At 43.5% G+C, this 12,220-nt stretch overlaps 1 protein-coding gene across 2 annotated transcripts in view; it reads left to right on the top strand.

Moving 5' to 3' along the window:
- Nucleotides 1-12,220, top strand: part of DGKD (diacylglycerol kinase delta) — an 82,641-nt gene that overhangs the window by 22,096 nt on the left and 48,325 nt on the right. For both annotated transcript variants that reach the window (XM_087819508.1, XM_087819507.1), the window contains exon 3: nucleotides 911-991. In XM_087819508.1, the coding sequence (XP_087675634.1) occupies nucleotides 911-991 (81 nt within the window). The remainder of the gene's footprint in view (nucleotides 1-910; nucleotides 992-12,220) is intronic.

Raw genomic sequence — 12,220 nt, 5'->3', positions numbered from 1 at the left:
TTCGGTTTTAAGAAAATCTGGAACCTGAATCATTTGCATTTTGAGGTGTATCCCTAGAGAGTTAGTGTGTTACAGTTTGAAACTGAACAGAGCACCGTGTTTATAAAGGGTTCTGACCATGTTCCTCGTTTAAAAAAACAACCACCCTTATAGTTATTTTAGGTCTGTGGCCTTAGGGGGTTGGGGGAGGTTACTTAAAAGGCTGAGGCTCTTTTCTGAATTATTAGTATTTCCTTTAGGGGTTCCCGATGGAGTCCTCTTAGAGGCCGGTAAGGTTAACAGGAGGTGGGGACTGTGATGAGGGATTTGGGGAAGAGGAGAGGAAATGGGGGGTGTTCCCAGGCCTAGTTTCCATCCCTTTTCTGGAGCCTGACTGTCTCTCTGCAGGACTAGATTCTCTCCACTTCGCTCCCTGTTTTTCTTTCACAGCCTGATTCCTTCTCTTTGGGTCAGTCTCTCTTCCCCTAGAATCATTTGTTTTAGTGGGGACCTTTCTTCCAGATGTGCTTACTGGAGAAGGTGTAGAGCCACAAGGACAGGATCCTCAGTCCAGAGCCCTGCTGTCTCAGGTGGACCCCATCTGAGCATATATTTCACATTTAAAAGTGAAACTCTGGTGTTACAGAAAAGAAACACAGACTTGCATTATTATTATTATTTTCTCCACTAATGCAATCACTAATGAACTCCCTGTTTTAAAAAAAAATCACGGAGCCATACCTGGGGCTAGATGGGGGGATGCTGTCAGCACTCACTTAGGCAGCAAGCCTCCAGTTTCAGGGCCCTTTGTGTCAGTGGGCATTTGGCTGGGGTTGAGGAGAGTGGTGGGCAGCATTGGGCCAGGGCTTAGGATCTCCTCCACCTTGGGGGCCTTAGCCTCCTGCTGACCGTGGTCCCTGTGTCTCCCCAGTCAATCATATTTGATGAGGTGGACCTGACAGATGCCAGCGTGGCTGAATCCAGCACCAAAAACGTCAACAACAGTTTTACGGTAAGACGCTGGACACACACCTCCCTGATTCTTCACCACATCTGGTTTTCCTTCCTAATTTGAACAAACATGAGCAGTTCAGACTTTTTCATCCTGTTCACTCTGATGGGAATGATTCTTGGTAAACATAGAATTTATTGCTGAGTATAATACTGTGGTTGGAGAGTAACTGAGACTTTGGTACTTGTAAGCACAAAAGAACAGGAGGGCCCGGATGAGATTGTTTAACATGTTCTAGTTTTACATTTCTCTAAGTTTTACACAGAGGCTTGTTTTTCATGATCAGTGTAGAAAATTTGGAAAATACAGAGAAGTATGTTGAAGCAATTAAAAATAGCCATAATTAGGCCACTTCAAAAAAATAGAATGTTTGATATTTTGGTGTATTTCTTTTCTTTTTTACTTTTAAACTGCTCCCTTCCCCAGTTTATAAAGATTTTGTTGTACTTTCTGCACAAGTTCTAAGTGCATAAAATCATGTGATTTCCCCACCCGGACAGGTCGCAACTGCACACTCTGGAGTATTTGCCTTTATTTCTAAATATCTATATTTTCACCCACATCTACCGTGAGATCATAGGGACCATTTTGTGTTTGCTTTTTTTTTCCTCTTGACAATTCATGGTGATCATTTCCCTGTGTTGCCTGATCTGAATGTTCATCGTATTTTTTAATGGCTGTGTAGCGTTTCTTATATGACTTGCCCATTTTGGCTTCAGGAGCTGACTTTAGAACCTATAAGGTATGACTTCAGTGTCCAGAATGGAGTATTTAAAAATAGTTCTCTTTATATTAAGCTGTCTCATTTAGACATAAAGTGTGCTCCCTATTTTTTTTTTCAATTCTTACATAACGGTCAAGGTGGGTAATTTTCTTCATGTTTAGGATCTGACATTTTGAGTTAGTTTTACTTTCAGATACTTCCAGGTTTTGTTTCATCTTATTTATCAATGGATTGATTATTGATGTTGCTGATACAACTGGGATTTTCCTTTCTCCATTTAAATTTCTACTTTGTGTTGATGTAACTAACTGCTCTTGGTTTTGCTTTGTGGCTTATCGAATTAGCCTTCCCTGAGGGTTTCTCTTATCTTCCTTTTCATTTTACTTGGAATAGTTTTAGCTTTTTCTCGGTGAGTTTTATTGTTTACTTAGTGACTGGGGGAGACATCTTAAACCACGTAAATGATTATTGTTTGATTAGTGGCTTTTAGAGTTTTTAGTAAAAATAGGTGTTGAATTTCATTGGAGTGTTTTGAGCATTAATGTAGGCGACCAATTTGTTTTAGGTATTTGTACATTTCCTAACAATAAATTTTTCTTGGTAATGTTGAACTTTACAACCAGATTTTGGGTTTAGAATTTTCCGTCCATGTGTGTGCTTTACTTTTGGTGTGGGAAGGTAGCCTTTGCTGTGTTTTGCTTTGAGAGTTAAAATAGCCCCATAAAATTCATTTAGTAACTTGTTATGATTTTATGTGTTGGAACATTTTACATAGCTTTAGAATTGATTGTTTCCTGAAAGTTCGAGAGCACTTACTTTAAATGATCTGTCGTAAAGACATTTGTGTCTCTGGTTAGATCCCTGTTTACATTTCTAATTTTATTCATTTAGCTTTGTTTTTCTTGTCAGGTTTTTTAAACCCTGCCTTTTTTTTTTTTTAAGAGAACCAGTTATGAATTATTGATCAATCCCATTTATTTGTTACCTAATTCAGTTTCTGCTTTATATTTATTGTCTTTTTTCTGTTTTTCACAACTTTTTAAAAGAACTTATTGATCGGTTTAGTTTTATTTTCATATACATAATATAATTATATGTATAACATGAAAATGCGAGGGGCTGAGTTTGACTCTGGCCTTTTTTTCACGTGCCAAAAGCTGTTTCTGTCCCAGTAGAAAAATGTTATTAAAGACAGTTTTTTTATCTTTCAAGTTACTGAAGAAAAACTTGAAGTGTATGACTATAAATAGGACATTTGAAATCACCCATATTCCTGTTGCCCAAGTATACCTGGTAATATATTTTGGTTTATGTCCTACCAAATACATTTTATAAAATACAATTTTTGACTTTCTTCACTTAACAATGTGCTTTTTCTCTTGTAATATCCTTTAAAATTTTACTTAATGACATTGCTTAGTATTCCATCATATAAATGTATAAGTTTATGTATCCAGTCTCTGTATTAAACATTTGATTTTTTCCTACCATAAGTAATGTTATGATGTACATTTGCACACAAATCCTTTTGTGCATTTCTGATTATTTTCATAGTATAAATTCTTAGAAATGGAACTCCATTTGAGGTAGAAAAATATAAGCTTTTTAAAAGCTTTTGAAAAATAAATGAGGTACTGGTACTTGCTGCAACTTGGATGAACCTTGAAAATATTATGCTGAGTGAAAGAAGCCAGACACAAATGGCCACATACTTTATGATCCTGTTTCTGTGAACTGTCCACAGTAGGCAAATCTGTAGAGACAGGAAGTAGATTAGTGGCTTTGGGGGCTGAGGAGGAAGGAGTGCCTGCTAAAGCGTGCAGGATTTTTTTTTTTTTGAGGGTGACAAACTGTTCTAAAATTAGATGTGGGAGATGGTTGCACAACTTTTCGAATGTGCTGAAAACCCTGAATTGTATGCTTTAAACGGGTGAATTGTATGGGAATTCTCAGTAAAAATACTAGGGACAAACTATGCACTTTGGAACTGCACAAGTTACTGTGGAGCTTTGTCAGCCTGATCTGAGAATGAAGGCCGACATCTATCTCCCCTCTGTGGGACAGTGTGTTCAGAGGGCCAGATATTTGACTTCCAGAGGGAACCTCTGGAACCCCATTCCTGGCTGGCAGTCCTGGGTGATTTCCAGCCCTCAGGGCAGAGGACCTGCTCTCTCACATTCACTTTCTGTTTTGTTAGTGCTCTAAAACTGCCTTTTCATCTGAGGGTGTGGTGAAAGGCAAGAGGAAGATTCATACTTAGGTTCCCCAGGAACATTCCAAGATAAGGGAGCTCACCCCAAGTGCTCTGTGATGACACATGGCATATGGAGACGGATGGGGCGTGTTGGTGCCCAGTCCCCCGTCACAGTTCCGTGGAGTCAGTAAGTTCCAGGCACTGAGGCTGTAGGTGATACAAATATTTTCTTTGCTTAAAATTCACACTTAATGATCTGTTCCATTTCTCGCCCCCTGCGATGTTTACTGCCTGACCTCTGAACCTGTCCCTTACCATGCAGTGAACGGCAGGATTCTGTACGCAGGCGTCTCTCCAGCAGGCCGTGCCCTCCTGGAAGGTGGTGCCTGAGCGCAGGGAGTGAGTGCAGAATGAATGAATGAATTCGCCCGGAAGCTACCACACTTCCTGGAATATCTCATTTGGTTTTCCAACTATTCCAGTAGTGATTTCCAAACTCTACAGCTTGTACTAAAATTGCTTGCCTGGTACAGACCACCAGAGAAAGCTGCTGTTACCATGAATCAGCCAACAGATGGGAACCTCTCATGGCTGTGAAGCATCAGTAAATTTGCTTCACATTAGAAAAGACTCTATTTTTATTCCTCTCTAAGATTGCCAGGGAACTGTACCATAAAGAAGCAAGGACCCTTGGGATAAGAAAGTTCTAAGGGAGATGGGCAGAGGTCCTTGGGGGAGAGGAGAGGTTTTGAGACAGGCTTGATGGAAGAAGTGGCATGACTGAGTCTCATGTAACTGGACAGGGGTCTGCCTCTCTTCTTGTTCTTTAAGAACAGAGAGCTGGGATGAAGCTAACAACAGAGCGATTGCCTTTAGATTCCTGATAGGTAGGGCAGTGGCAGGAGGTGCTTTCACAAGGTGGGGGGTAGGGCAGACAGTGGGCCACCCCCCGAAAAGGCCAAAAACATAGCAGCATGAAGAGAAAAGGGGACTTGCCAGCTTTGTGTCCTGGCCTCTGCAATAACATGACATCGTATGCTTTTGGTGATTAAACATGTTAATACTAATTTATGAAGACTAGAAGACTTTTGGTATATTATTGCCAAATTGCCCTTAGAAATATCAACAAGGTTTCACAAAAGTGGTTTTTCTATTCTTTTGCAAACACCACGTGTTCACATTTTAGAATATCTTTGCCACTTTCATAGTTTAAAAATGGTAATTTGTTTCTTCAGTGACCAAAGCAAATTGAGGCCAAACATTTCTCATGGTCCATCATGCATTTGTATTTCTCTTTATGAACTGATTTTTTTTCGTGTGCTTTCAGATAGTCAGCACTGTATCTATAGGGTTCAAAGTTACTCCCCACCCCCCACCCTCATGGGCTGTAATAGTTTTAGTGCTTTGTCCTTTCTTTTTTTTAAGATTTCATACACTAATAGTGCACTGCAGTTACCAGGTAAAATGTTTTTCATGATCTAACATGTATTTATTTATTTATTATTATTTTCTCAGTCCTCACCTGAGGATATGTTTTTATTGATTTTTTTGAGAGAGGGAGGGGGAGAGAGAAACATCAATGTGAGGGAAACATCGATTGGTTACATCCTGTACTCGTCCTGACTGGGGATCGAACCCCAACCTAAGTATGTGCCCTGACTAGGAGTGGAACTTGAAGCCTTTTGGTGCATGGGACATGCTCCAACCGCCTGAGCCATGCGGCCAGGGACTAACACATTTAACACATTTTTAAATTATTTTCAGTTTTAGGATCACAAAATTTACAGATTTTTGCTGAAGGTATATTTTTACTACCATAATTTTTCAAAGGAGTTTGTTAAAGCAACATTTCTGTTTTACTGAAACTATATATTTTAAATAAATTTTTTAATTGAAATATGACTTCCATACCAAGAAGTGTATAAATACAAGTACAGAGTTTGTTGTATAACCACGAGGTAGTCAGGTGATGGATGTATCTAGTTCCCCCAGAAGCTCCCTTCCCCACAGGTAACCACTGGCTTGACTTCTGATACTGTAGATGAGTTTTGACTGTTTCAGGTATTTGATGTAAGTCGACTCATACTGTATATTCTTTTGTGTCCATTTCTGATGTATTTCCTGATTTAATGGCACTTGGGGAAATTTTCTAGTTGTATTGTTGCTGATTTATAGCTTAATTCAGTTGTGATCAGACAACATGCTCTGTGATTCTGATCTTTGGAAATTATTGAGACTTTATGACCTGTTGGTTTTTATAAATGTTCCATGTACATGTGAGCAGAACTTGGATTAGGTAGTTCTTTCTGCAGTTGATGAGGACACGTTTAGTCATTTTCCTCAAATCTTTTATAACCTCCTGATTTATTTTCTGCTTGTCCTTTTCGTTATTGAGTGAAATTTATTAAAATCTACCGTGACTGTAGACTTACCTGTTTTTTGTTTTCATTCGTTAGTTTTTGCTTTATGTATTTGGAGGGCTATTATTGATTCCATACAGATTTAGAATTATTTTATATTCTTATTAGACTGACCCTTTTATTATGAAATAACCTTTGTTATCTTAATGTGTTTGTTTTTGTTGTTGTTAATCCTCAGCAGAGGATATTTTTTCCATTGATTTTTAGAGAGAGTGGAAGGCAGGGAGAGAGGGAGGGGAAGAAAGAGAGAGAGAGAGAGAAACATCGATGTGAGAGAGACTTATCCATTGGTTGCCTCCTGCACGTACCCCGACTGGGACCAGGGATCGAACCTGACCTGCAACCCAGGTATGGGCCCTTGACTGGGAATCAAGCCCATGACCCTTTGGTGCGCAGGACAATGCTCTAACCATCGAGCAACACCGGCCAGGGCTGTATTTTCATCACTTTTAACCTATGTCCTATTTTAATAAAGACTTGATGAAATGTCATCACCTTCTTTAATGTGACTTAAAATTTCAAAATGAGGCAAAAACAAATAAAAGTGGTGGGGTACAGTATAGCTCTGTTCTCACACTGCCCCCCACCCTTGCCACGTTTCCCTGAGAGTCACTTGACTGTATTTATTTTGTTGTAATGCTGTCATATGTGCTGCATGAGAGCAAGGATTTTTGACTATTTTGTTCACAGCTTTCCCCAAGTGCCAGCACACAGTAGGTGCTCATAAGTACTTGTTGAAGAGTGACTTGGTCAGCACTAGTTCCATGATGATGTGGGTCCTGTTCCTGTCACTGGTGTCACTCAGCAGAACGCTTTCAGTGGACCAAACCTTCCTTAATGCAGCATATAGTGCGGCAGGTAGTGCAGACGCGGAACAGCAGGCCATGCAGGAGAGAGCTCGGCTGCAGCAGTGGGCGGGGTCAGGGAAGGCCTTCCCGGGCTGAGAAGGATTGTGGCCGGCAGTGCCAAGTGTCTGGGGTGCAAGTGGTTCCTGCCAAAGGGAACAGGTGTGTGAGGTAAGCAGAAGTCGGGGGTGAAGTACTTTCCAGGCTGTGGTGGGTTAAGACTTTTTTGCCAAATGTATTGGGAAGCCATTAAGATTTTTAAAGCTGGGGGTGTGGTATGAGTGGGTTTTGGCTGTGAGTCTGGCTGCTGTTGGAGATTAGATCTGCAGGGAAGAGGTGGCCAGAATGCGTGTGAGGAGGTAGGACAGGGGCTTTGCTGTGGCCGGGCCAGGGGTGTGGACACCTGGCTGGATCCCCTCGGTAGGACAGAAGGGGCTGGGTGTAGAGCAGGGCAGTGCCGGCGGTTAGTTAACCTGCTCTCCTTGTCCCGGCGCCGGTCTTTGTTTTGCGTGACTTGGGAACTCAATGACAGTATTGAAGAACACTGGGGAATTGAGCAATCCATGAGAGATGCTTCCTAGAAAGCAACTTACGCATCCTGGTCACATTGCACAGGGCGAGACTCAGGCGGCTCCACGCTGGCCCTTTACCAGGAGCCTGTCGCTGGACCCTTCCACTTTCAGAAACTAGACCTCTTCACCTCAGAGACTGACTTTATGGTGGCCAATGGCTGAGGCTCTGTTCCTTTTAAGGAGGCAGAATCAGCGGAATTCAATTTAGTGAAGGTTTTCTAAACTTAGTCGGACAAAGGGCTCGTCATCTGAGGCGGACACAGGTGCTCCTGGACGGCAAGAAGCAGGTCAGGGGCTGAGGGCATGCAGGTGTGGGCTGCGCCCTGGCCTGTGTCGCTTGAAGGGCAAGGAGCCTGGAGCACATGGGGATTGTGAGACATTCCCACTCACATTGCCTAACAGAGGACGGTGGCTCTCGGTGGAAGTTTCACTCCCTGGAGCTCTTCACTCCAGTCAGGGTGGCCCTGGCCACCTGCTGTCGCACCACCACCCACTCGTCACTCTGTGACTTGGGAGCCTTGTCTGAGCCCTCTGCCATGGACCTCTCAGGCTGTGATGCTGGCTTTGGGCGACATGTTGGCCCTGGGACGAGCAGCAGCTGTGGTTTGGCCGAGGCACATGTTCAGTTGCCCAGGTTGGGGGTTGGACACCTTCCCTCAGTCAGTCTGTGGGTCCCCCCACACAGTGAGAGTTGGCTGAGCAGCCAGAAGGAAGAGAGCGGGGGGAGGGGAGGGAAGGCGCCCGTGGAAAGGATGTGTGTTTTTGGACTCCTGGTGTGACATGTTCAATTAATTACCTTTTACTTCATTTATGGGGGAAAATTATGTGCTGTGTGGTATTTCCAAAGTTTGGGTTTCCCAGAGGAATCAGGGACTGTCTTTGAATGTCTAGGATCTGTATTTCCTGTCACGTGTCAGAGCCTAGACAGCTGGGCCAGGCAATATAGTCCTTTGTCTCTGAAGACCACTCAGCAGTGCTCAGAGGGGACGCCTGGGAACTAGCTGAGTGACCTTGGACAAGGCACTTAATGACTGTGAGCCTCAGTTTCATCATCTGAGAAATGGGGATAATAATTGAAGTACCCATTTGTGGGGTTGTCCTAAGGATTTAAATGAGTCAGCACAGCGTGGGCATGATGTGTTTGCTATTAACATGATCACAGCACTCTCTGTTTATCTACTCAATGAGGGAATTGAAAGCAATGAACCAAATTAATTTAGTATGTCATTTGGTACTTAATTAGAAATTTTTCTTTTAGTTTCGTTTACGTATATTACTTAAATGAAATGTAGCTTACTTTTTCTGTTTGTTGAAAAGTAACTTCTAATTAAACAAGTCACTGTGGATTACTCTGGACTTCACTGGGCCTGGTGCAGTCTGATTGTTTCACTCTTACCCTTTGGGTCATGGCAGCAACTGCAGTTGAGTTGGACCTTGAAGAGGAAAGACAAGTTTTACTGGAATATACCTGAAATATAAAACCATTAAAAAGAGTCATTCTGCCCATTTTTAAAAGCACTGTAAATCATTGGGTTCCTCCTCATTTCTTACCTAATGCAGTCCAGGTATCTGTGCTCCCAGGCCCTCCCCCCCTCCCACCCTCCCCCCAACACAGACCTGCTCCAGCCAAGCCTGCTCTTTGTAAGCAATGAATGCCCTGTGCACAGGTTGCCTGGTCTTCATGGGGCCCCTCAGTCTGGTGCCCTCTCCCCAGTTCTCTCTGTAGACCTGTCCATTCTTCAAAGGTAGGACTCTAAGGTCTTCCTGTTCATGCCGTGGCCTCCGCTCCTTTGGGGCAGTGTTTTCTAAACTTGGCTATGCTTGAGCACCCTGTGGTACTTCAAGAAGGTTTCTGGCACCATCCCCAGAGATTCTGGTGCTGTTTTACACATGGGTGATTTTTTTTTAAGCTTTCCATAAGTTTTTAAAAATATATTTTTATTGATTTTGGAGAGAAAGGAAGGGCGGGGAGAGAGAAAGAGAGAGAGAGGGAGAAAGAGAGAAACATCAATGTGAGAGAGACTAATTGGCTGCCTCCCTTATGCAGCCCGGCCCGGAATCGAACCTGAAACCCAGGCATGTGCCCTGACAGGGAATTGAACTGGCGACCCTTTGGTGCATGGGACGGTGCTCAACCAACTAAACCACTGGGCTAGGAGTGCTTTACATGATTTTGAGGTGTAGCCACGTTTGGAACACTCACGTGACACTAAACGAGCACAGGCTCCTTAGGATGCACTAAAAATCCATCGGTCACACACACCTCCTTACATCTTGCCTTCCACACTTGCTGTTCTTTGCAAAGCCTGCAGGACAAACGTCCCTTATTGTGGCCGATCCTGAGGGCCAGCCCCATAGGTTGGCCTGACCGCTGCCGTGAGAGCTGGAGTGAGCAGGAGCCAGGAGCTTCCTCGACTGTGTCTGGATTCTGGTAGCAGCTGTGGGAGGAGCCAGCTCCTTTTCTCGCTCTCTTTCTCGAGCGTGTGTGCATGTGTGTGTGTGTGTGTGTGAGAGAGAGAGTGTATGTTTCCAGCAAGTTTGGCAGCTTGAAAACTACTTCTTCACCCCCGGAGAATATAGGAATAATATGACAACAGTACAGCTTTACCCTGGCAACTTGATTGCTGAGATCAAACAGAAACCAACTGGAAAAACTCATGGTGTAGAAAGACTCGTTTTTCCTCCTTTCAACAATCCTGCGTTGTGGCAAACCCTCTACTGGGTGCCCGAGGGCAGACAGGCGGATAAACATGTTCCCTGTGCACAGACTTCACAGCCTGCTGGACATGAAAAGAAATAATTGTAGTCCCTGTGGCAAGTATAATAGAAGGTGCAAAATACCGGGAGAGTGGTGAGAAAGGGCCCGGGCAGTGGGAGCTTCCCAGAAGGGGACAGGTGAGCTGGCACAGGGAGATGTCGCTTGCAGAGAGAACAGCGTGGGAAGAGCCAGCAGGTGCGTCTCATTCTGTGATGCGACCAACTGTGTGTCCCATGCTGGGCTGCTTATTTATTACTTGAAGTGTTTAAATCGTAATAATGATTTTAGAGGAAATTTAAAGTAGGAAAGAGAAAATCCCACAGTAGCTCAGCAGCTGTTTCTCTTTTTCATGTTCCCTTCAGATTGTTTTGGTAGGCGAACATTAAAGGATACATATGTAATGCACACGTCAGTGTATGTATAATTTATATCTTGTCTCTGTTATTTCATCATATATGTTTCCACATCATGAGTCTGTAATGATCATTTTTATAGTTGCAGATAACTCATTGTGTAGATAGATGTGTCATGAAGATCAGTTAAACTTGACCTACTCCTCAAGTATTTAGGGACCCAGAATAGTTTTTGTTTTTCCCGTTGAAACTATCGTTAGAGTGATCATCTTAGGTCTGAGGAGGGACATTTGGGAAAACGTGTGTGGTCTCCCCTGCAGAGCAGCTCTGTGCTGAGCCCCCTTGCCCAGGGAGGGGGCAGTTTTCCCTGAGAGGGCACCTGTGCTCCTGTGTCTTACATCCCTTTTCACTTCTGTCACTTGTCCTTGAGGTTGAGAAGGTAAAACCTCCTTCTGCGCTGTTTGATTTGGGTTTGGTTGTGTTTTACAGCTTCACTTTTGGGCATGAGTACTTCTGTGTTCCTGCTTCTGCTTATGTTGTTGTAGATAGATCATAATTGGATTTTTAGTGCATCCTAACCCCCCAGAATCTCTGGTGAGCATGTCACCTATAATAAGGGAATAGAGGAGATAGGGTGGGGTTTGATGATGAGGAAGTGGACAGATCAAGGGACCCTGGCATAAGTGACCAAGCTGGTAGAGGAAGAAATGTGAGCAGAAAGCTGGATGGCACATCTGCTCTCCGGACGGCATGACCTGGAGAAGGGTGGTGGAGGAGTTGGAACGTACCAGGGTGAGGGGTGAGGGCTGAGGGGTGAGGGGGCGGTTGGAGGGCACGGAGGAGCCTGGGCAGAGGACAGAAAGTGAGGACTGAACACTTGTTGGCATCATAGAAGAACAAAATGGAGGGAAGATCGGGCCCTGGGTTTATTTTTAAATTCCAGGAAAATGGATTGGCCAAATGAAGAGGGGATTGAAAATAAAGAGGGTTTTCAGTATAAACGGAATGAGAATTCAGTTTAGACATTCATGTTAGAGGGATGCTTCTGCACAACACCATCTTTAACACTGCATTACACAAAAGGGAGTTTAAGTTTAATTCTTAGTTAACGTTTAGGAAAATCATAAAAATGTGTGCATTAGAAATAGGTTCTGCTACTCTGTTTCCTGGGGCTGTCATGACAAATTGCCATGTGGCTTATGCAACAGAGATTTATTCCCTCACACATGGAGGCTAGATGTCCGAAATCCAGGTCAGCAGGGCTGTGCCCCCCTGAGGTCCTAGGGGAGGCTCTGTTTCTCGCCTCCTCCAGCGTTTGGTGGCTCCAGTTGTTCTTGGCCTGTGGCCACATCACTCCAGTCTC

Source organism: Miniopterus natalensis, chromosome 8 (assembly GCF_054644295.1).
Source record: "Miniopterus natalensis isolate mMinNat1 chromosome 8, mMinNat1.hap1, whole genome shotgun sequence".
In the NCBI taxonomy this organism is placed as follows: Eukaryota; Metazoa; Chordata; class Mammalia; order Chiroptera; family Miniopteridae; genus Miniopterus; species Miniopterus natalensis.
Note: the sequence above shows the minus strand (reverse complement) of the source record. Positions and strands in the feature narration are given on the sequence as shown.